The sequence below is a fragment of the Gossypium raimondii genome, chromosome 1 (assembly GCF_025698545.1).
Source record: "Gossypium raimondii isolate GPD5lz chromosome 1, ASM2569854v1, whole genome shotgun sequence".
Lineage (NCBI taxonomy): Eukaryota > Viridiplantae > Streptophyta > Magnoliopsida > Malvales > Malvaceae > Gossypium > Gossypium raimondii.
The window spans coordinates 14,957,810-14,983,864 of record NC_068565.1 but is presented as its reverse complement, the minus strand read 5'-3'; the positions used below and the strand labels follow the sequence as shown (position 1 = coordinate 14,983,864).

General features: G+C 34.0%; 2 protein-coding genes across 2 annotated transcripts; both read right to left on the bottom strand.

Annotated features, from left to right (window-relative positions):
* Positions 1-7,997: 7,997 nt before the first annotated feature.
* On the bottom strand, positions 7,998-12,318 carry LOC128041801 (nitrate regulatory gene2 protein-like). Its single transcript, XM_052632195.1, has 5 exons — positions 12,193-12,318; positions 9,649-10,577; positions 9,395-9,567; positions 9,094-9,317; positions 7,998-9,017 (listed from the first exon to the last, which is right to left on the bottom strand). The coding sequence occupies exons 2-5, from the start codon at positions 10,556-10,558 to the stop codon at positions 8,273-8,275; spliced, it is 2,052 nt and encodes a 683-aa protein (XP_052488155.1). The 5' UTR covers positions 10,559-10,577; positions 12,193-12,318; the 3' UTR covers positions 7,998-8,272.
* Positions 12,319-17,092: 4,774 nt separating this feature from the next.
* On the bottom strand, positions 17,093-18,426 carry LOC105783844 (hypothetical protein). Its single transcript, XM_012609529.2, has one exon. It carries the CDS (start codon positions 18,138-18,140, stop codon positions 17,241-17,243), a length of 900 nt encoding a protein of 299 aa, XP_012464983.1. The 5' UTR covers positions 18,141-18,426; the 3' UTR covers positions 17,093-17,240.
* Positions 18,427-26,055: the final 7,629 nt, after the last annotated feature.

The window sequence follows — 26,055 nt, the reverse complement described above, 5'->3', positions numbered from 1 at the left end:
TTTACCGAAATGGGCTCATTTTTTAATTATTTACCGGAATGGACCTTTTTCCGGAAAATCGCGTCCACGTCAGCAAGTCACGTTGACGTGGACGCGATTTCCTGGCGCCACGTATCGCGTTCCGGGGGACGCAATTTTACCGATTTTCCCACATTATGTTTTTTTGGCTTTTAGGGTTTAGGGTTCAAACTTTTTAGGGTTTTTAGGTCCTGAAATAAATAATTTCGACTTGACGTTTCTGATCAAATAGTATAAAATCGCTTTTAGCAGGATGCTATTTGAGAAGAATTTATGAAATCGCGCCATCGTGGACGCGCTTTTGCTACAATAGGTCACGGAAGAAATAATTATTTTTTTGACGTTTTTGAGCAAATAGTATAAAATCGCTTGTAGTAGGATGCTATTTGAGAAGAATTTGTGATATCGCGCCCTCGTGGACGCGCTTTTGCTACAGTAGGTCCCGGAAGAAATAATTTTGAGTTGACGTTTCTGAGCAAATAGTGTAAAATCGCTTCTAGCAGGATGCTATTTGAGAAGAATTTGTGAAATAGCGCCGTCGTGGACGCGATTTTGCTACAGTAGCATGTTTAGGCTAAGGCTATAAATTAGGCAGCAAATGTTCTCAGAATGCATAAGTCACAGCAGAAACAATTTAGAGAGGCTAAGAAGGTTAGAGTTTCAAATATGAGTGAACGCATTAATGCTGTTATTTACTACGATGGTGAGGTTTGCCACACCGAGAATGTGTTGTTTTTTTGTCGGATAATACGGTGCGACTGGTTTTTAACCAGAACATAGATTTGAGAGAACTTCGTAAAAGAATTAGGCGTAAAATTTTCAGAACGACACCAATGAAAGTTCTGTCTATCACGTATCGATTTTGTTCATTTGTTGATCCAGTGACATATGACTCGTTCGACATAAAAAGTGCTCGTAGCTTGGAGGCAATGGTGCAGACTCATCTTGCTAGTGGAGCAGCTTATATTGAGTTATATGTACAATTTACGTCGCCAACTGATGTACTTGTGACCTGTGTTCGAGATGTATACACGACCCCTGGCCGACACTCGGTTAGCGGGTTACAAAATACGGAACAGCCCATGTTCGGTAGCGATGTCAAATGCACATCCCCCGCAAGACACTCTGTTGGTGGATGGGACATGTACGTCGGTGGCTCGACGTTTGATGCTGGAAATACGTACTGGGGAACGGCATCAAGTTCTAGTGGGTGGCAATCTACATCCAATTGGGAACGTTATCAAATGCCCAGAAGAAGGGATGACGTACTCCCTACGACGTTAACTGGTGAGGGGACCTCGTACGCTGCAGATGATTGTGGGTTAGAAGATGACTCCGATGTGGATCCACCTCGAGAGCCGGGCGGATGGTGCGGTTGGCTTATTTTACGAACCGAGCCTATTCCAATGAAGTGAAGATCTTTGAAAGGAGTTCAGATGAGGAAGAAAATCCACGATTCAGAGCATACTCACCTCCAGCCTACATACATAATATCGACCTGTCTGCAGATGATGCGTTAGAGTTTCCAGATCTACCACACCGGTTGCGTGATCGTACAAGTTCAGGGGTAGAGTTCGGTGAACTTGAAGTTGGTACTCAGTTTACCAACAAGGATAGTATTATTGGTGCTTTGAAACAACATAGCATCAAAAAAGGCGTTAACTACCACGTCGTTAAATCAAAATCTGATAAGTTTGAGACGAAGTGTGCAGTGCAAGACGGCACATGTTCATGGAAAATCTACGCCTCGTTAAGGAAAAGGACAGGGTTGTGGGAGATAAAAAAGTACAAAGGTCCACATACATGCGCTGCAGGTACAATATTGACTATATCTGAATAATACTTTTATTATGCAATTTTGCATTATTTAATGTACTCCCTCTGTAGGTGTTTCACAAGATCATCCCAAAATGGATTCAGCTATGTTAACTAGCTTGATACTGCCCACTATAAAAGCAGATCCTAGGACTTCAGTGCCGGTGTTAATTGCCAATATCCGTAGCCAAATGGGGTACATGTCCACTTACCGCAAGGCTTGGATAGCTAAGCAAAAGGCGTTGGAGAAGATGCATAGTGGGTGGGACGCCTCATATAATGAAATTTGGCAGTGGTGTCAGGTGTTAGAAAGATACGTCCCAGGTGCCATCACAGACCTTGAAACGGAACATGCGTACTACAACGGCCGATTGCTACGTGGATGCCAAGTGTTCAAACGCCTGTTTTGGACCTTTAAGTAGTGCCGAGACGCATTTCCATACTGCAGGCCGCTGGTACAAATTGACGGTACCTTCATGTTCGGTAGGTATACTCATCGGCTATTGCTTGCAGTGGTACAGGATGGCTGTGGGAGAATTCTTCCAATTGCATTTGCAATAACACCGGGAGAGTCGTCCGATGACTGGGATTTCTTTCTCTCTAGGTTAAGGATGCATGTGTGCCCCCAACCTGATATCTGTGTTATTTCAGATCGGGGCGCCGGTATATTAGCTGCATTTGATCGAGAGGGAAGCTTGTGGCAGCGCACACACCATAGATATTGCCTAAGACACGTTGTTTCGAACTACTACAGGCAATATCCATCTAAGAGCGAGCAACGACAAGTGACCAACATGGGTATATAGTCTATATCTGTGTTACTTCGTTTGTCAATTTGAATTAATTTTATTGGTAGAAGTGGTATAAATTATTCGCTATGATCTTATATTGGCAGGGTATGAAATAAATAAAGATCGTTTTCACGAGATGTTGGCAATTTTACGATCCCAAAACGGAGAAGGGGCGGACTACCTTTGTAACATACGTTTCGAATAGTGGGCACAATCATACGACGACTGCCTACGATATGGCCATATGACGTCGAACCTAGCAGAATGCATAAATTCTGTTCTTAAAGGAACACGCCGTCTACCGATAACATCGGTTGTGCGAGAGATATATTTCCGTTTGGCGGCACTATTTCCAAAGCGAGCAGCAAGTTATGCAGGCCAGATGTAGGGAGGCCATGTATTGTGCAGTAAGGTAGTTCAAGAAATTAACAAGGCCAAGGCGAGGGCAAACACCATGCACACAGTGTGTCACGATCGAGACAATTTATGGTTTCGCGTGACAAAATTTGACAGACCGCACCAAAGTGTTGTTGGCGGGCAATATCGTGTACACTTGCGAAACAGGACTTGTGACTATGGGAAGTTTGATGCACTTTGTTATCCATGCGCTCATGTTATTGCAGCTTGTCAGAAACTCTATCTGGATCCGATGAGTTATGTGGACTAAGTGTACAAATTAGAAAACATGTACAACGTATGGAGACACGTTTTCCCACCGGTCCCAGATGAACGTAAGTGGCCGCCCGTATCTCTTGCTGCTTTTAAGTTGTTACCGGATAGAGAATTGCGTTGCAAACCAAAGGGTCGACCTTACTCCACTAGAATACGTAACAATATGGATACCCGAGAAACAGTCAGTCAATAGAAGTTGTGCGGATGGTGTATGAATCTAGGCCATACAAGTCGATAATGCCCTAATCGCAATAGTTGAATGTAATTTTTAAAAAATTATATTTTTTCAATTATTAATTGATAATTGTATTAATTGTTACTAAAATTATCAAATAGTATAAATTTATTAATTGTTAGTACCAGTCAAAACATTTTACCAAATCTAACATTATGTGAATGTAAAATTATTAAGTCAAAAAAATTATGTTAATGGTTAGTAAAACTATCAAATTATGTAAATTTATTAATTTTTAGTACCGGTCAAAACATTTTTCAAATCTAACATTACGTGAATGTAACATTGTTAACTTAGTTTAGGGTTTTAAATAATTTAGGTTAAGGTTTTGAATTAAATTAGGTTAGGGTTAGGGTCTTTAATTAAATTAGGATTAGGGTTTTTAGGGTTTTAATTAAATTAGGTTAGGGTTAGGGTTTTAATTAGGGTTTAGGTTAGGGTTTTTAATTAAATTAGAATTAGTGTTTTAGGGTTTTAATTAAATTAGGTTAGGGCTAGGGTTTTTAATTAGGTATTTAATTAGGTTTTTGAATTAATTTAGGTTAGGGTTAGGGTTAGGGTTTTTAATTAGGGTTTTAATTAATTTAGGTTAGGGTTAAGGTTAGGGTTTTGAATTAATTTAGGTTAGGGTTAAAGTTAGGGTTAGTATTTTTAATTAGGGTTTTGAATTAATTTAGGTTAGGGTTAGGGTATTTAATTAGGGTATTTAATTAGGTTAGAGTTTTATTACATCAAATAAACTTCTATTTTATTACATCAAATAATATCAAAATAACTCGAAAAAATTTCTATTTTATTACATCAAATAAACTTCTATTTTATTACATCAAATAAACTTCTATTTTATTACATCAAATAATATTTAAATACGACAATCAATGTTTATGCCCGGGGGATTCGGTGCCACATGGCGGCCGTCTACGGTTACGCGCTGGATTCCTCCTTCCTCTAGCTTCCGGCGGCAGTTGTTGTTCCTCCGGTGGTGATTCTGGTTCTTCCGGTTCGGCATCTGGTTGTCGGACTTGGGATGATGATCCACCTTCAAAGAATAGTGTATGTGGAGGTGTTTGCATCATGAACGGGGACGGTGTCTGAAACCCATACGTTTGTGGGGATTGGTAAAAAGGAGAGCTCCCCAACGGCCCCCCTTGCGATCCCTCGTGCGCCGCTGGCCTATACATCGGCGATCCGCTCGGCATAACAGGAAATGGAGCTGAACCGGGCATTTGGCTCCAACCTGCCATAGGACTCGAAAAAGGATACATATAAGGGTTAGGGTACATATAAGGGCTAAGAAACGCACCTGGAATCATCTGAAAAAGCGGTTGCATGGGTATCATCGGTTGAATTGCTGCGTTGGGTGACTGCGTCGGTGCTCTCGTTGGGCCTTGTGATTGCATGGCCGCTGATGATGAGCGGGGTGAATGTCTGGGCCTCGTTGAGGGGCTGCCTTCGTCGTTTTGTCGTCTTGGATTTAGAGGCCCGCGCCTTTCCCTTTCGACACGTATTTGTCGCTGCCTCTCCTCTGGCGTCAGTAAATACGGCTTGCCATAGATCCTAAACCATGGCATGTATTCTGGAATGCACGCTAACTCTGGAACGATGATTGGTTCCCGAGTAGGTAGATGTTCATACCGATTTGCCCACATTTCCGTGAACTCGGACTAGTATCTAAGCCAATCCGTACCTAATAGCCGAAGGTCGATTTTGTGGTGATCGTCAAACACCTCAGGGTCCACGGGAATCGGTTGTCTACATCTAAACTGTCGCAGCACTCTGTCTGTCTGGTGCGGCTCCACGGTTGCGTAGTTTATCAACACGACTTTCACCTGCAAAGCGCTCGAATTTTGTAAAAACTCTTCCAAGATTACTGCCCGAATTGCCGGATCCTCATATGGTGTCCATTGAAACTATATGAACATGATAGGAGTATTAGTTATATACATAACACTAAATACTAAATACTAAATATCAATCGACTAGCGAATGTATGGAAATATCTATTTGCAATAATACTTACTTCTGCTTCCGACTGTTGGTCCTATAGAAGCCGTATATCTTCAAGAGTGGACGGTAATCGAGCATAACTTGCCGGATGGTTCCACCTAATTAAATAAATTTTTAGCATACTTTTATTTTTAAATAATCTACATAATAATTGTAAAATGCAATATAAAATTTACCTCGTTACGAGTGGGAATGTATATGGGTGGTTCACTCGAGGACGTAGAAATGGAAAACGAAACCGTGCCCATGACTGCAGTAGTGACAGGCAACCTCCGATGTTTGCTTTCCTCAGTCGTGTCACCCCGCACATCTCCCGATACAACGTTGCCAAGACGGCAGACCCCCAACTAAATTCACCGGCTCCTCTAAAATCAACGAGTTTTAGCAGCCATCTTAGATGTACGCGGTTCCGTGACGTGTCGAGCATCAGATAACCTCCACTTAATTGAAGAATGTATGCCCGAGCATATCGTATTCTTTCAATTTCGGTTGATTCTTCATCCGGATCAGGGAATGTGTCACGTAACCAGCCTATCTCGACCTTACCTCCTTTCATTTTCTCCGGAATAGCGCCCAAAAGCTCGTAGCACACCGCCTCCCAATTGTTAGATTGGGCAGACCCGTGTTGAGTGCCCGCCCACCAAGCAATCTCAATCGCAGATCGACATCTTCTAGAGTGATAGTGCACTCTCCACATGGAAGATGGAATGTGTGCGTCTCGGGTCTCCACCTCTCGATCAACGCACTGGTCAGTTTCGGGTCCAACTTGCATCCCCGGCCTACCGTCGCCTCGTGTCAAAAACCCGCTTCCCGCAGGTAGTTCTCTACTAACGGTGATGGAGGAGCATGCATATTCCGGATATGGCATTCCAATACCCGATCTTCAGACTTTTATAACAAATAATAAATTAATAATTATCTAAAAATACATAAATAAAAAATTCTTAAATAATATTTAAAAATTTAATTTAATACTTACCATTTTCATTTGTTCCACCGATACGTGATGCCTATCAAGACGAGTCAATGATTCTGCCATTGATGAAATCGTACAAATGTTTACGATTTATAAAAATATAAAAAAATTAAAATTATTTTAAAAATGGAAATTTAGAGAAAATTGAAATTAAATATGGATTTGAAATAATTTTAGAAGGAAATTGAGAGAAAATTGAAATGAAATATGAGTTTGAGAGAATTTTAGAAGGAAATTGAGAGAAATTTGGAAGGAAATTGAGAGGAATTGAGAAGAAATATTAGAGAGGATTTGTTTGTGAAAAAATAAAAAGGGGTGGGGGTATTTATAGTTTTTTTTTTACCGTTGGGGGGATACTGTTCACGCACGGACGACATCGCGTCCACGTAAGCGCGACTTGCTAACGTGGAAGGAAATCGTGTCCTTAAGGGCGTAATTTCCTTCCACGTCAGCAAGTCGCGCTGACGTGGACGCGATTTCCTGGCGCGTTCCATGACATCGCGCTGACGTGGGCGCGATTTCACGGAAAAGGACCATTCCGGTAAATAATTAAAAAATGTGCCCATTTCGGTAAATTTGGAAAAAAAGGGCTTTTATTGGTAAATTGCCCTTTTAAGTCCTTATTAATTTTTTTTAAGTTTTGTTATTTTTAAATTCTAATGCACCAAGTGTATAATCAGTAATGCCATGCGAACTAACATCATGTTTGGTTCGGGAAATAGAATAGCATTTCTCCCTTATTCATTGATTAGTAAACTATTCCTTTGTATGATTGAACATAATACTCATTATAGAAGGATCATTATTTTGTATATTCTTTGGTGATACCAAAGAATGGTTATTCCATACAACATTGAATAACAAAAAAGTTAATTTCCATATTAGTGTTTGAAAACTTGGACTTAGAAAATATAAAATAAAATATTTGAAATGTTTTAATATTAAATTATATATTTTATTTTTATTAAATTTTATTTAATAATAATTATATTAAAATATGATTAAATTATTTTTATAATAATCTGTTAAAATTTAATAACAATAACAATAATAACCTACCTAATATAAATTCTTAGGTAGATTCTACTAAGGGTATTCTAATCATTTCAATTTTTTTTCAGTATGCTATTACAACGTCATTTCATTCAACCAAACATGAGAATACTATTACGCTTTTATTCGATTACAATTTTATTCTATTACAATGAACCAAACGTAGTATTATTGTTTTCATAGATTACTTACTAAAATCTACTTATGAATTAGTGACTATCATTTTGCAAGATTGAAATTTCAAAATTAAAAAAGTATAAACACTTAGAATAATCTAATTGGAGAATATGAACTAATAATTTAATTTAACTAAATAAATTTAATTGATTCTAGCTTAACCTTAAAAAGTAATCAAGAAACTAGCTTCCCTGCAACAATCTAAATTCTACTTATCTAATTATCGAACCGACTTGCTTAAACAATGGAAGGATGAAAGGTAAAAAGGAATAAGAAATTAATAATATGGTGGCTAGTATACAGTGTTGTCGATATAAAAAATTGGCTACCTTGCCGAAGCACATTGGCAAATTTTAGGCAAAATACAATCAAAACCTGATCTTCAAAAAGGCAATAGCTATGAGTTATTTCAGAGCCATGCATCAGGGTAAACCAAGTCTGAATCAGCCAGTTTTAGATCCCCTGCCAATACCACAATCTAATAATTTTCCATAATAACTAAGCAATTATACATTAAGCATGAGATGTTTAAGGGTATTCTTGAGTGGCCCTGCTCTCTTCCATGTATTTATGAAGCTCCTCATAAGCTTGCCTGGAATGGTTAGCAAGCTTCTCCATTCCCATGAAAATCTGCTTTAGACCATTTACTAAACTAGTAGCATCCCTGATATCACTACGAGGCGTGGCGTCTCTCGGTAGAAGGACATCGCTTTCTTCCCTTGCGATCCGTGTCATCTTCTTCACTTGAGCTTGCATTAACTTTTGCATCTTTTGCCCCTCTTTTTCTAAGATCTTTACTTTTCTTTCCATATCCTTATCAGCAATAATCCTTTGCTGCAAATCTACATTATACTGTTCCACCACTTGGTTCACACTCATTAACAATCCATGTACCGCTTCACCCACTTCCTTCTCCGGCAGTTTATCTTTATCCATAGCTTCCGACCACATATTAAGGATCACAATCACTGTTGGTGTTCTGCTTCTAACAGGAGATAAAGGTGATACTCCATCTGTTGCTTTATCAGGTTCATATAGGAGACATCTTCGAAGCCAACCATTCAAAGCTTTGACAAACCCCCTCTGAGCTTCAATCCAACTAAAGAAACTAAGACTCCAGTTTTGAAGTTGAAGCTTTAGTCTCATTGCCACTTCAAGATGAGAATCATTAAGCTTATCATTCAGAGCAATGAAATCCAAACATTTGGCTTCCATAACCTTTTGGCACTGACAGCTATGGCATTCTAGTATTACCTTCCACATTCTAAACAATCTAAAAACAAAGTAAATTGCAGTTAGTCACCTTTCTTCAACCAATTCATTGAGTTATTGGGAATTGTAAAATGTACCTGTGAATCAGTTCATTGACCTCTGGCCACAACTCCTCATCCATTAGCTTATTTATAGTAACTGCTACCTTGTCAATAACTTGAACTGCGACTCTCATCTTAGTAGATACAGCCCTTATCAAAGTTCTAGTGGAATCAACTCTGCGAGCATTACCACCCTTCTGATTCAAGCTTTTCATCTGCCTACACGTCTTTGCATGAATTATACGCAGCTTTTCCTCAGCCTTCAAACATGAAGTAAAAGTAAAAGTTAAAAAAGGTAAAGTGAAAATCAAAAGCATCTTTGATTCATGACCCATACCTTGACTTCGTCATAGAGTTTGGTCTCCCACATGCACAATTTCCTGAGAATGGAAGATAGATTCTGTGCATTATCAATCTCATCGTTCTCCGTTGAACTAACCTTGTCTTTCGACAGTAAGGTCTCTGTTTCCGATGAATTTGAAGTAATGATATGAAGTATCTGGGTAGAACCTACATCACACAAACCATCAAAACTATTTGCAATTGAAATTCCAAACCCACTGTTTGTTAAGGGAATTTTTAAGACCTCACCTTGATAAACAGATTTTTTGTGATGGTAACGAAATTTTCCAGTGTCGAGCATTTTCAAAACTTCGTTTCCGGACTCAGAAGCTTTCTCAAACAGAACCTGCAATTCTTTCATTACCTCAGAAACACTTAGTTTATCGTTTTGAACTTTGGGTTCTTTTAAATCAGTCGTCTTCTCAACTTTCTCGGTCGCTGAATCTACTTTCTTCTTTACTGAAACAGTTTCTCCTCTCGGCTTTTCTTCTCCTTTTGCTTTTCTATCATTTGCAATGGATTTTTCTTCTCCATGAATTTGTTTTACTAGCTGTGCTTCATCGTCATTAGATCCTTCTTTGTTCTTCACAGCTTTGCTCGAAGTATAAGGCAACTCGTATCTCTCGTAAAGTTCATCAAAAAAATTCAAGTAATCCCAAGCTGCGCTCTTCGGAGCCGGAGGTGGCGGTGTTTTCCAGCCTGAACCACTGAATTCGCTGTTCTGGTAGGTATTACCGTGGTAATTAGGATTAGGCAAAGAATAGGATGTAAGGATGCCATGATTATGATAACTTGAATGTATTTCGTTTAAAGAAGTACTGAAATCTTTGTCTGCCTCATCCTCTTCCAAATCAGTATCGAACTGAATGTGCGAATCTGAGTTTGAACTCGAGAGAGAACGGTCCGGCGAGGAGAGGGGAGAAGCTTGCTTCGGCGGTTTCTCGGTGGAGACGGCGGAGTCATTGCCAGACGTAGATTTGAAACATTGATCGAAGAAATGCCGAAGAGTGGGGCTCAAAGTCTTGAGCGATTGCATGTATGCCACGTGTGCATCGGCAAGGGCGTAGCTCTGCCGGAGAGCGTCGTCGAGGATGTCACAGCGGTCGCGGCAAAAAGAGACCGCCGGGAGTTGGTCGAGTTTAGAGGCGGCGCAGCCCATGAATAGAACCCCTCTCCGCCTGCATGCAAAATAAAATAACGCTTAAAATCAAAGAAGCCAAGATTTTCAAGGTACTGAAAGCATGTTTTTCTTCAATAGCCTTTATTTAAGTAAAAGTGACAGACAGCATTCAAATTTCAGAATTTAACTCACATTTCCTCCGGTAAAAGCGACAGCTCTGTGAAAACCCTTTTTTTACTCCAATTTTGTACGCTTTTATACAAAGTGAAAAAGGTTGCGGGCATAGGGATAACGTATACATCTTTCATATTTCTCCTTTTTTTTCTTTTTGCACTCTTGATCCCCGTCATTTGCATTTTTTTATTTTATTTTTTTAAAATTTAACATTTTGTCCTATAATTGAGAAAATTACAAAATTAAATAGAATGTTCATCTATCCAAAATATAGTTTATGTACATAATTAATTAAGTTTCTTGTTAGTACCCCAAAGGTATTCTTTTCATCTCCTCTTAATTTGTACTTAATATTAAGTCTATGAATAGGCTTAAACAAATCTTTGACTCAATCGTTACCTGTACCGCCACGTAGATACCTAAACTCATTTGCATTTTACCTACTATTATGAAATATGCATGGGTAATAATTCCATATTCATCCAAACTAGTCCATTTCCTCTCATTTTAATAAAATTCAAGTTAGAAACATATAAGTATTGTGCATAATCAACGATTTGACAACAAAAAGCAATAAGAAATTTAATATAAAATATTATTTTCAGTGTGACAGAATATGATTGATTAGTTAATATTTGAAAATTTTTATGTTGGTTCATTATTAATGGAAAAATGGAATCCCTTGCAATTTGTAGCCAACCCCCCTAAACTAGAATTAATTCAAACTCCCACATGGAACTTAACTTTGTTTTTCTATTTTATTTTTACTGAGGTTATTATTATATTTCTTTTTATTTTAAGCTTTTATTATATATATATTTTAAAGTTTTTAAAATCCTAAATACCACATGACAGGCAATGATTGACTCAATAATTTTGATAACGGAAGGATCAATTATGGTAACAGAAATACCTAAAATGATTTAAAAAAAAAAGAGGTCAGGTATCTAAGAAGGAAAAGCACTATAATTTGGGTTTTTTTTGGTTTAAGCCAATAGTATAATTTGCATTTTAAATGGATTTTGTTAGTGAATGCTATATATAATAATATCCTGATCAATCATATTAAAATTATGATGAATAAAAGGGTTTAATCACGATTATTATACTATCATTTTAAATGTATTTATACACTAGCCCTATTGATTATCTAAAATCACTTTCTAACCAAATATTTTTTATACTAAAATATTATTAATAAATATGAAGTTATAAAAAATTTCTATAATTGGGTTCACTCCAATGTCTCAAAGTTGTACCCGGACACAAAGATGGAAACCATAGCTAACAAAACATTCATGTTGGAGTTATGGTTTTTAGCTTTCAATACTAGTTTTTAGAAATTACTGTCTTCCTAAATGTCAATAATATGGTTACTGCATAACTGGTTTCATTGATGAATATTACAAAGGAAGGAAAAAAAAAAAAAAAAACTTTCAGAGTTAGATTTTGTGTTGGTATATCAAGGAAAAGAGAAAATATGGAAGAAAGAAAAGTACCCAGATAGAAGCCTTGAGGGTTACTCGAGCAGCGACGGATTCAATGAAGGCGATGAGGTTCACTTCGTTGTAACTTGGGCTGCTACGGAGGCGATGAGGTTCACTTCGATTCTGGTGTATTTAAATAGACTGGCATGGTTTCCAAATTGACAAAACTTTGCAGGTACCGTTTTGAAATTATAATTTTGGTAAAAATACATCTCTAGTCCCTCTCAATTTTGATATTGTACATAACTTTTTATTGGTATAATAATAAAGTAAGCCTTGATATTTATAAATTCTGTGAAAATATTATGGGATAAACTAGTTAAATCAAAGACTAAATTGATAGAAAGTATAAACTTTGATAGCTAAATTTGTTACTATACTAATTATAAAAATGTAACATTATAATTAATTATTTTTAGCTGCTCACTTTCGAAATTGATAGAGATTAAATTACTCTACTGTTTTAAGAAGGACCAATTTGTTGAATATCAAAAATTGAGAGGGAGCAGAGTAGCTTTTTGACCTATAACTTTTAATTAATTGCGGAGTGAGTTGTGAAGTAAATACGGAAGTGACCAAATGAATGATACCCAATTTTTTAGCAACGTCTTAATCCTATAATATGGCCATTTTAATCTGATGATGATGATTTTGACAAGGCAAAAGCTGGTATTGATTTCATATTTGAAAATAAACCATAAAGGGAAATCATGATGCATTTAATTTTTGTTGTTTTTGTGCGTGCATGATGATGATGATTTAACTTTTTACCATTGGTTGAACCAAAAGCTGGGGGGGGGGGTGCGGTGTCAGCAGAATCTTTACTGTGTCCCAATGAGGTGGAAATGGAGTTTAACTGTTAACCCATTAGGGTAAAATTCGCTTTCACCAGCCCTGACCTGGGGAATGATACTTTTTGCAGAACTGAAACAAAAGACAAGCAAGCTTTTAACGTTCGCATGCCCATTTGAATCTGCTAACTCTAATGGGGATTGTTCTACCTGCATCTACATCTCAACATTATCTCTCTCTACGTAATTAAAAAGAGATGGATTTTTTATTATTGAACTTGAAAACCTAGTTTATTATGGTATTTATATATTTTTAATTTATTTTGATATATGAATTTGATAATTAAATTTATTTTAATTTTTAAATTTAAAAAATATAAAAGTTTGATGATGCAATACTTTAAAATTACATTACATTGTTACTTGAAGATCAAATAATTTATATCAATTTTTAGATGATTACATGGTACAATTTTAAAGTGTCATATACAATATTCTAATAGTTAGATCAGTGGTTGGAACAGTCAAACCGTTGGTTTTTGATTCAATCGATTTAATTGATTTAACTGCTAGAAAAAAACAAATCGATTCAACCTATTCAATTATTGATTTTTGTCCTAGTTTTCGATTTTTACTTGTTTCGAGTAATTTTTAATACAATTGGTTCAACCCCTTCAACTACCAGGTTTTGTTCCAAATTTCAATTTTTATCTATTTCAAGTAGTTTCTAATACAATTGGTTCAATCTCTTTGTTTGAACCAATATACCAATCAGTTCTCGTTGCAATTAGTTTGACCAACCAATTCAAAAATATTGATTACATCATCAAATTTTTAACAAAATCAAGTTTAGGGACTAAAAATAAATTTAATTATCAAATTTAAATACTAAAATGAACAAAAAATATAAACACCAAAATAGATCTAATTGTAAAATTGAATGACCAAAGATCATATTTAAAAAAAAAAACATATACACCCAGATATCAACAGACACAGACAGTTTAAAAAGGTTAGGTGGGAAATGCGTAGAGGAGGAGGCATGGTCCTGCCCAAGCTTTTAACAAAATCCTAATAACTAGGAAAGCCTATCTTTCTAGATGTTGACCAAGTAAATATAAAATATACTTCAATTTTTTATAATTTTTTAGATTTTGAATTTAATCTCCACTTTTCTTTTAAAGATTTTAAATCTTCTTAAATAGCAAAATTTCAACAAAAAACTAAATTTAGAAGCATATTTTGCTACTGCAATCACATGATTGTAGGAGTAGGAGTAGGTGTGGGTCTACCCTTCAACATCAGGGGTAGCTCCTACTTCTCTGATTATTAGTAGCCAGAAATTGCAGGTGCCATTCATTTTCAGATCCCAACGGCTCAATCAACAGGATGTGATGCTTAGTATGAGTAAATAAGATGATGCACTTAAATTTATTAGGTAAATAAAATAAAATAGAGAAGGAGGAGACACCATGTTGGTTGTAGTGGTGTTAGGGGTCATGGGGCAACCGTTTTTCTTTTTAACTCTCTCAAATAAAGTTAGCACCAAAATTTGTCTCACCTAGGAAGTGGAATTGGACATTGTAATCATAGCAACAAATGGATTGAATGATGATGTAAATCCCACAGGTGTCACGGGTTTGGATTAAATCCCACAATCTCACAATCACAACAGGAATGGCAATGTGGATGTCCCACTTCACCTACATCTCTACTACACTCTCTTCTTCTTTATTTTCACTTTAAATCTTTCTACTTCAAAAATCACAAGGAAAAGAAATTTGCTGTCATCATGTCTTTAGAGTGGAAATAAGTTGGGGCCTAAACGAAACCCCAAGTTTGGTTACTGGGTTGGGATTGTCCGCCTTCTTTAGTTTCAATTTTCAAACTAAAATTGAAAGATAGACTACAAGTACTAGGCCCAGAAGGCTGTACCTTTTTTCTTTTTCTTTTTTTGTTACAAGAGAGAAGGGGTACAATTATTCATACAACCAATGTATCATTTTAGTCCGTATTACTATTCATGGGACAGATGTTTTCAGAACTAAATCGGTAATTAAATCCATCATCCCATTAATTTTCTATTCAATCGTTTTAAAAATCATTAAATTTCATATAAAAAAGGTAGAGAAAACATTTTCAACCAATTCATATCGATTTGTAAGTCAACGAGTCTAATCCTTTTAACAGGTTCAACCAGCCGATCTGGTTCAATTCAAACAACATTGTTGGGTACTAATATTTTTTAGGATTTGTGGTTAGGGATGACGATAGAGTGAGATAGTGACAAATGTTGCAAAATCCACTCCTACTCCATAGTTGGCACTTTTTACCCCATCACTCGCCCCACTTCAATATAGATGTGTAATCAGAAAACCACTATCACCTCTGTATGCATCCACCCCCATCCTACCTCAATTAATTTTTTGTTAGTTATTTCTAATGTTTTCAACTTTTTTAGAGGCAACATAAAAATGTGTTTCTCTATAAAACATTCCTATATTTTTACTGTTTTAATAGTTATATATATACAAGGGTGAAGTAAAGTGGGTTGGGCAAGCAATTACCATAGCCATTTTACACCCACGGTCCCAAAAAGAAATATCCACCCCGCCTTACTACGCATCCACTTTTATTTTTTTAAAAATCCACTCTATTCATAGCAAAGCAACTCAAAATTTCTATAGCACGGCTCATGTTTTGTCATCCCTATTTGTGGTTGTTTTTCCTAACAACATTGTCTTTAAGATTTGAACTTGAGTTCTCCTTTGAAGAGTGTAACTTATACCCAAAACTTACTAGAATTTACATTAAAAAAAACAATATAAGAATTATTATTTTTATCTTAATACCTTTCACTTTTCAGGTCTTCAATGATGAACAAGTACACAACCTTAATCCTACAAAAATTGAAAGATGAGGTCCCTAACTCAAAAACATATTTAACTTTCTTTCTTTTGCTTTATTGGAATGATTTCCTGGCAAAATAACAACTTCTTAATTAAAAAAAATCAAAATTCCAACTCCCAATTTCCAAATAACTACAATTATTGGAGGAAATCAAAGGTGATGAAGGTGATAAAATATTTCTTTTGTTCAATTAATTGCACATTCTTCTCATTAGCTAATGAGATCAAGATAATTGAGACACCAACTAAGGGTCCACAAATTAGTTAGATGCTGGCTATCTCTGTACTTTTGCTTTTGCAGAGTGCCCAAGCACATACCTAAAATCAATCTGCTGTCAATGGCGGTGGAGAATCCAAAATTTCTATTCTAAGTCAAGCTGAAGGGATCATTGAATTGAAGCTATCCCCAATTATTTGCACCATTCCTAAACTCACGATTGATTTACCATTTTTGTCTTTTAAAATCATCATATCAAATGAAATCATCTAGAATTATTGCATGTACTATAATGAAATTATATTTTTTTTCCATGTCTCAAACGTGCATACCACATTTTCTTTTTTCTTTTTTTAAAAATTGTTTCATTTCCACTCAATTTAATCTAATCTGTTTATGATTGGACACCAATTTATTTAGAAATATTACGAAATGTCATTTCATAATTCAAATAAGTAAAAATTTGTGTTCTAAATATGCGGTTTTCACAACATACATGTGTGCTAGATTTTCTAATTTAATTGAATTAAATTTTGATTGGGTTGAGATAAATTTTATTTTGAAAATTTAAAATTTGATTAGGTTGCTTTACAAAAATACTTCAATAATTTTATTTTAAGAAAATCTAATTACTCATTCTTTTATTGAGGAGAATATAAGGTGAATGGTCATGTCTCCACTTTTGTTATTGTCAAAAGCTAATGACTTAACTTTGCCCATTTGATTTGAATGTAAGAACACCTAGTTAAGAAATGAAGCATTATCTTCTTCTTTTTATTGCTAAAATTGAAATTCCTTTTAATAATATTGAAGATGAAGGGAAAAGGAAAGTGAACACTTAAAATTTTTATTTAGTTATTAAAATCGTAAACTTTTACAAAACCATCCAACAAATTAATCTCCTATTAAGAACAAAGTGATGTCCAATTCATACAAAATAATGATAATAAAGTTACCGACTGTACACAATTGAAAACATGTCTCTGTGCAAGCACTTTTGAACACTAAATTTTCACAATTTTAATTCCTTTCTGCCGGAGAAAAAAGACATAAGATGAGAAGATGTTTACACAAACTAAAATTAAATTACATCTCTATTTTGTATTATGTCTGTGAGACTTGTTTTTCCTTTCTGATCCCTTCCTAGTTGGTGAGAGCATTGAGCAGCGAAACCCTAGTGTTTATCAAACTCCTGAATGCTTTTTCACTCCCACTTTCAACATCAGCTATGCACCCTTCCAAGTCTTGCATTCTCTTCAAAACCATCCTCACTTCCTCCTCTCCTTTCTTCCTCAAACCCCACATGTTGGCTTCTCCTATTTCTTGGAATTCTTTTATACCTTCCTCCATCTTGACTTTCTTTGATTCCTTCGACGATGTCACCCCCATCCATGACGATTTTCTTGACGTAAATGACATGGATATTCCATTGAAAAGGGCCACCGAGACTGAAACTGTCACCTCGATGACGTCGCTGATAATGCCAGTCAGTTCAGTGTCTGCAATAGACACCACAGCTGATCCAGGAATTATGTATGGACCGGTGCATGGGATCGAGGATACGAGTTTAGCTATCTCTTTAGCCATCTTTTTCCGACTTTTCAAATACACGGCCATCTTTGAATCGTCTTTTCTCCTTAGAGCCATCCGGGCCGCGAGTTGCTCTTCTTTGAGTGCGAGGAACGATGATTGGAAGATCCCATATGCATCAACGAAGCGCAAGAAATCTTCGAGGAGTTTCTCAACCCATTCACGCTTATGGCTTAACACTTGATGTGTTTGCGGAAGCTGAAGAAAGTCGTGCAGAGAATCATGAACGTCCTTTAGGCGGCTCAAACCATCACAAAGCCAAGCGGAGGTTCGGTTATCAGGATTCCAAGACCATGATTTGAGGTCAGTGATTTCATCCCTGAGTTGGGAAATTAAGGGATGAGATCGGCATGGAAGAGAGATGGATCTAATGTGGTGAGAAATGGGTGGTTTAGAAGGACGGGTAGTGGGTTTGTTTGGGAAAGAAAGTGAACGCCTGAAAACGCCAACCATCTTTGATTGTGAATTGGAAATGTGTTAAGAGTAGTGTGGTTTGACAAGGCGAAAGGGGAGATTGGTAGTATATAAAGGAAGTAAGGCGCACGAGGGGATGGATAAGAGGGGACTGGATCCGCGAATAAATATTAGGTGTTGGAGCTGGCAGTAAGGATTAAAGTAAATAACAAGGCATGTGGGTTTAGGGTTGCAAACCGAGGCGCTTATGGGTTCCATTTCCTGTGGAGAGGAGACAGAACGTGGTTTTGACACTCTGTCACCCTATAAACCCAAAACTCAGGCACTGGCACTGCCTGCTGTTACTAAAATCATTTGACCCTTACTGAATTTCAAGGGTGAATTTCGCACACAAGCACCGTCACTATCTTCCAACAACTAATTAATATGGGGCCGGGGGTGATGATTAAAAAGAAAAGAATAGACAGAGCATGGGGCTGAGCCATCTGAGGGCATATGCCACAATTCCCTTGTGTTCTAACTAACTAATCATACAAAACAATCTCACGGGGCTTTAGCTGTCACCGTTAAATTTAACATTTGCGTGTACTAGCAATTGTGTAGTTGATTAGTAAAAGGCGTTAGGGTGGAGCAGAGGTAATAATGTTTGTTCACGCGGTACATGGAAATTGAAGAAGATTACGCGGAGCTTAAGAATCTCCACAAATTATTAATTACAACAATACTAAAATCTTTCTTTAAGTCAACTAAATGCTTCTAATGACATTATTAATCCTCTCATCAGCCTTTCTTCACGGATGAAAATTTAGCTACTTCCATCCTTCCAAATCCATGCGTATCTTCTGCCTTCTACTTTTAAAATCATAAAACAACCGTGGGTTTTTTACAAAAATATTATAAAAAAATAAAAATTAACTAAAATATTATAAATTTTTTTATTTACCAAAATATTTTTTTTGATTATTTACGAAAATATACTAAAAAAATAAAAAAAAAAGCCTGCAAAAAGCTGACACCAGCCTGATCAGGCCAATCACATTGGCGGCACCAAAGGTGCCAAAGAGATTGGTGGCACCAATGGTGCCAAAGTGATTGGCGGCACCAATGGTGCCAAATGACTAAAATTGGGTTAATTGCCTTCTAAGCCCTCCTTATTTATTATTTTCTTTTTATCCCCTTCAACTCATTTTTTAATTTAATAACTCTATTTTAATTTAATAAAATATTAAGTAATACTTAATTTTTTTAAATTAAAATAGAGTTATTAAATGAGAGAATTCTAATTAAGTGACCATTTGCAGTTTCAAGGACTTGACATGCAAATTTACCATTTTGAATTTTGAAAGTGAATTGCTGCTGTGCGCACTAAAATTGAAATGTGGTTAATTGCCTTCTAAACCCTCCTTAGAATTCTAATTAAGTAATAACTCTATTTTAATTTAATAAATTATTCTCATTTAATAACTCTATTTTAATTTAATAAACTATTCTCATTTAAATAAAACTATTTTTATTTAAATGAGAATAGTTTATTAAATTAAAATAGAGTTATTAAATAAAAAAATGAGTCGAAGGGGAATAAAAAGAAAATAATAAATAAGGAGGGCTTAGAAGGCAATTAGCCACATTTCAATTTTAGTGCGCACAGCAGCAATTCACTTTCAAAATTCAAAATGGTAAATTTGCATGTCAAGTCCTTAAAACTGCAAATGGTCACTTAATTAGAATTCTCTCATTTAATAACTCTATTTTAATTTAAAAAAATTAAGTATTACTTAATAGTTTATTAAATTAAAATAGAGTTATTAAATGAGAATATTTTATTAAATTAAAATAGAGTTATTAAATAAAAAAATGAGTTGAAGGGGAATAAAAAGAAAATAATAAATAAGGAGGGCTTAGAAGGCAATTATCCCAATTTTAATTTTAGTGCGCACATCAACAATTCACTTTCAAAATTCAAAATGGTAAATTTGCATGTCAGGTCCTTAAAACTGCAAATGGTCACTTTATTAGAATTCTCTCATTTAATAACTCTATTTTAATTTTAAAAAATTAAGTATTACTTAATAGTTTATTAAATTAAAATAGAGTTATTAAATGAGAATAGTTTATTAAATTAAAATAGAGTTATTAAATAAAATAATGAGTTGAAAGGGAATAAAAAGAAAATAATAAATAAGGAGGGCTTAGAAGGCAATTAGCCCAATTTTAGTCCTTTGGCACCATTGGTGCCGCCAATGTGATTGGTCTGATCAGGCTGGTGTCAGCTTTTTGCAGGCTTTTGCAGGTTTTTTTTTGTATAATTTCGTAAATAATAAAAAAAAGTAATATTTTGGTAAATAAAAAAAAGTTATAATATTTTGGTTAATTTTTATTTTTTTATAATATTTTTGTAAAAAACCCAACAACCGCCAACCACAAATCTCGGAAAATTTATTTTTTATGAATCGTAAAATGAATATGAAAAATATCTTGTGCGAAAAATATTTGAGAAAGTACCTAATAAGCCAACTAATTAAAATTATAATTGTTATACCCCTGCCCCAATTGGAGAGGCCCATGGACAACCCTTCGCATTATATTGTTCAGATGGTTGCTCAGTGTTTAGACCTGTTTATGGGCTGCGCTACTTGCCTAGGCCTGAAGGCTTGCCCAAAATTTGGGAAAGTTTGGGCAAAAATATTAAGTCCAAAAAATGGGCTTGGACAAAATATTGCCTATTTAAAATATGGGCCGAGCTTGGGATTGAATGTTTAAGACTCGAGCCTAGCCCGTTTTAAGTTTATAATATTTTATATTATAATATTTTTATATATTATGTAATTTAGAACACATTTAAAAAATAAACCTATTACCCTAATGTAAATATTAAAATAATATTAAAATGACTATATAAAAATTTTCAATAAATAAAAAATGTATAAAATTATTAAATATTAAAATAAAATAAAAAAATTTAAAAACAATTTGGGTGGGCTTAAATGGACTTAGGTTAGTCTTTTGCAAATATAGGTGAGTTTGAGCAAAATTTTAGGTCGAGTTGAGTCGAGCATAGGCAAGCATAAAGTATATTAATAACATGCTTAGGCCTAACCCAAACCCGGCCCCTGAGTACCTCTATCAGTGTCCAACCACTTGTGTGCTTTGTACCTTCCTCGAAACCATCCCTTCTACTCTTTCTTCACCCTCGTTGATATCATGTATCAACAATACTATATATTAGTTTTGATTACATATATATAATATGTGATATTATTAAATTATAAAATAGTTAACAAATTTAATAATTTAATAAATATAAAATATGAACTTAAATGAATAAAAAATTAAAGTATAATATCAATATAAAATAATTTTATAATCTTTTGAATTTACATATTAATTATTTAAAATGTAAACTTAATAAATGTCACGACAATTTAAAAATTGTTAGGAGACCATATTCTACGTCCTTTGAATTAGTTTTTTAAATATAATTGAAGCATGTTATTATTATTTTATTTAATCATTACAAAATCTGGAAATACTAAAATAATAATTTAGCTCGAAAGCTTTTTAATTGGATTTCTAATCTTCTTAAATTTTTACTTGGGACTTACTAAGCACTAATACATTTAACGTTTTAGCAGTACAAACCCCACCATAAATAACACTAATTCAGCTTTCAAAATAAAATTATAAAATTACATAATTATATTGTAGAATTGTTAGCGGTTTTGAAGATAAAATGCCTACACTTTTTCCTTCTTTAACTTCCTTCCAATTTTGCCCTTAGTTAATGATGTCGCAAATAGGAAAATTAATTTTCTTCTAATATAAAATTACTATATTTTTAAAGGAAAACCTAAAATCGGTTCAAGGAATTACCATAATTATCCCTAAAAGGATAAATCCGTCATAAATTTAGCATGAATAGATGTATGCAATTATCTATTTCTTAATTTAAAATACCAAATACAAAATTAATTCAAAAACAACCACAATTTATTAAAATCTATACATCAACATTTCTTAACGCTAAACTTTTACACCAAATGAGCATATAATTTTTGCTCTAATTTCACTGTCATCAACACCAGCACAACCATTATTATGGATAAATTAAAACACAATATACGTGATTGTATCCAAGTTTGCCTGATTAAAACTTAAAATTTATAGAAAAATTGTGGATGTGTCTCGTATTTTTCGTACAGTTTGTAGGTACTTAACAAAGAAAGAGGTGAAATAGGCACAATGTCACGACAAGGGACGTCTTGATGATGTCACGAGTTCTCCAATTGACAGAGAGGAAGATGTCGTGATGAGCATGCATGGGATGTCACAACGACATGACCAAGGGTGAAGCCAGAACAATTTTTTAGGAAGGCCGAATGAAATTTTAATTTTTTATACTATATATCTTTATAATTTTAAAGAATTAAATCAAATTTTTATAATTTTAGGGGGGCTAAAGTGTAATTTTATCTTCACTAATTTCAAATTTTAAAAAAATTAAGGGCCTAAATAGTAATTTTCCATTTTAAGGGTGGCTAGCTTCTGGACGTGACATATTCCTCAACACAACCGTGTTTTGACAGCCAAGTAAGACTTTTTCTCCTAGTTTTAGTCGTTTTAGGCCTTTAAACTTAGCTTATTTAAAGGGGTCTTGTATCTCTGTTTTGATAAGACAATTGAAGATGTAGTATTACAAGGTTTTCTTTAGGATGCGATAAGATGTAGTCGCATATTAGTTTTGGTGAGAGTTTTCGTGATAACTATAGAAAGAATTTTGTACCCCTTTTGAAAGAACTCTATGAGAGTTAGGGTTTGTTTTCGAGTTTGCTCTATGAGAGTTAGGGTTTTATTTTTGAGGTTTGTGTTTGTACGTTTAATACATTTAGGTTTACTTTTTTTCCATATTATACTCTCGTTTGTTTACTCATTTAGTGAAAAGTCAAAGCCTCCTTTACCCATGATTTTTATCCTCTTCAGAGGATTTTTCCACGAAAAATTTATGTTCGATCTTTTCTACCTTTTTTATTTCGTTGTTTATACGAGTCGATTTAAAACGCAAATATATATATTATTTTGTTTATTAAAATAGGGTATTTATTCACATAAAACGATTGTGGCAAATTGTCAAGTGCACAATCAGCCTTGTTGCCCTTGACCCATTTGTCATGGTCTTTGGGTAACGCCAAAACATACAACCAATTTTGTTGATCAAAGATTCAAAGCAGTTGTGGAATTCCATAGACAGGACAGATATGCTCTGCCTTCAACTCCTCAACTATATTACTATAATTTCGAGTTTAAAAGCCCTTAATTAAGCTGGCACTGCACCCTTATATTTAAATTAATGCTGAAATTCAGTCACGAGACACTAAGCCCGACATTTGTTTTTATTAAAAATAGCTTTCCCAAAATAATTTTTCAAATTTTGATTGATTTTTTTTGTAGTTTTCTTATGTTTTGATTATTTCTCGTAAAATAATTTTTATAATTATTTTAGTGAAACGAACAATAATATTGTAATATAATTTCGAAATTTATTTTATAATAAGATATTATATATTTTGTAATAATTAATATCATATATAAACTTAATGATAAATAATGTCTAATTAAAACTTAATTTAAATTACAAATATTACATATATGAGAGTGCATATTGGCATATTAGAGTTGGAAAGGATAACTAAATATAAGCATGACTTAAACAAATATTCGTATTTATATAATTGACATATTCATATTTATACAAAGTTAAAATATGTCATAAGTTCCTATACTCTTTGAAAATTTAGAATTTACTCCTGTATTTTTATTTTGTGAATTCAATCCTACTTTTAGATTTCAAAATTCAAGTCCAACTATTAACACTATTAAAATTATTTTTAAAATTTAGGTTCATTATAACGTCATTTTTAGTTACATGGCTACCAAGTAAGTCTTTTTATTTAAAATTATCACATCAACAAAATTGACAAAAAAATAGTGTTTTACATTTGGACCTGAAATTTGATATCTGAAAAGTAGAGGAACTAAATTCTTGAAAATAAAAGATCAAGGACTAAATTACAAATTTGTGAAGAATATATGGCTTTATGACATATCTTAACCTTTACTATATAACATTTATTCTTAATATAGTTATAATTGTAATATATATTTATTATTAAAAAAAGTTATAATATTAAATAATTTGTTACAAATAATAAATTGTATTAATTATATTAATAATTTATTATACTATTAAATATAAATAATTAAATATGCATATTTAAGAATTTTAAGATTATAATATTAGTATTTTAAAATTATAAATAAAAGTTATTATTAATATAATAACATTAAATTTAATTTAATTTAATTTTTATATAAAATAACTAATGCTTTTCAAAAGCATAAATCACTCTTTTATGAAATAAACACTACTTAATTTAATTGCAAATCTTCGAAATATCTATAGGAAAAGGTAAAATAACGGTCTGTCATTCTTTTGGAATTTATAGGACATTTTAGCTGTAAATATGTTTTTGCTTTTGTAGGATATTATTATATAAACAATTAAACTTTAAAATTTAATTTTGAGTGTTTAATACGCTTCGGTACCTTTTAAATAGAAAATTTTTCAGGTAGGCCTTTTTAGTATTTTTAAAATGTTAAATTAATAAAGGTAAAATTACATATTGGCCTCTCTAAAATAATAAAATTTAATTTAATTATTTAAAATTATAAAAACATAGGCTATTAAAATTGTGAAATTATATTTTACTATCGTAAAAATTACAATTTAGTTTCGACCGTCCTAAAAAACGTTTTCGACTTCACCCCTAGTCTATAATGTTAAAATTTGAAGTTTAATAGGGTCAAATTGTTAACTTGTTTGAAATTAGGATTTAGAAATTTAAGATTTAATGTGTGTTTAAAATTGAAGAATAAATTTATGTTGCAATTATTTATACAAAATTAAATTTTAAAATAATTATTGAGTTTGTCCGTCATTCCCTTTACAATGGAGGGACTCTCAGGTCCTTCAATCATTTATTCCAAGCTTAGAATGGGTGTGAGTCAGCCCACGTGGTCCGGTGGAGATGAGATGAGATGATTAGAAGGCATCTTCACCACCTACTAAAGACCAACAACACACTCCCAACATGTGGGATGTGAAGTTTGGATGGGCGATTGGGTGCGGTACGGTGCGTTTAGTTTACTGTTTGTCTCACGCTACAGTATCACTACAGTATCTAATCTCACTGCCACCACTGTTTTTACACTAACCGCAAGTAAACACACCGCCGATTCAAACTCACCCTAAGTATGACACCTCCCCATCCAATATATTTCCTTATTTAATTAATTATCATTCCCATCAACGAATTTGACAACCTTTCCCCGAGATTTATTTAATTATGTTTATCAAACTTCAAATCAATTTTTAAGTGGAATACAATATCACAAACTTTAAATTCAAATATTTGTTTAAAAGATATCCACCTGTTTATCATTTTTCTCAACAAATATTGATCAATTTTATTTTATGTAGGACCATTAAGTAAAAATAAAAATACGATGAAGTGTGGTTACTCATTTCATTCTTTAATCATAAGCTTAGAGGTCCAATCTTTTCTCATAAGAATAAAACATATTTTATAATCAATTACTTACCTCCTTAAAGAACACCCAGAGAATGAGTAAAAAAAGTTGAGACAACGATCATCATCCCCTTTTCAGAGCATTCTTATAAGTGAAATCATAAAGGGTACCATATAGGCTAGACCCTAAAACAAATGCAGCCGAGGCGTGCACTTCAGCCTCTAAAACGCATGGGATGGGCCTATAGCTGTGCGCCTCGAAAACCAGATTTATTATGGCCCAAACAGCATAAAACTTATCACTAGCCTTGTATTGTATGCTACTGATGAAGTTGTAGCCTCCTCCAAACGCCACGCAGTTAACGTAACAC

What these genes read in the sequence shown, in the direction of transcription:
- LOC105783844 (XM_012609529.2), bottom strand. Translation starts at nt 18,140, where the DNA reads ATGGTTGGCGTTTTCAGGCGTTCACTTTCTTTCCCAAACAAACCCACT.
- LOC128041801 (XM_052632195.1), bottom strand. Translation starts at nt 10,558, where the DNA reads ATGGGCTGCGCCGCCTCTAAACTCGACCAACTCCCGGCGGTCTCTTTT. An exon ending in CAAAAAATCTGTTTATCAAG is followed by an intron (nt 9,568 to 9,648) that starts GTGAGGTCTTAA and finishes TGTGTGATGTAG; the next exon opens with GTTCTACCCAGATACTTCAT. An exon ending in GTCAATGAACTGATTCACAG is followed by an intron (nt 9,018 to 9,093) that starts GTACATTTTACA and finishes CTTTGTTTTTAG; the next exon opens with ATTGTTTAGAATGTGGAAGG.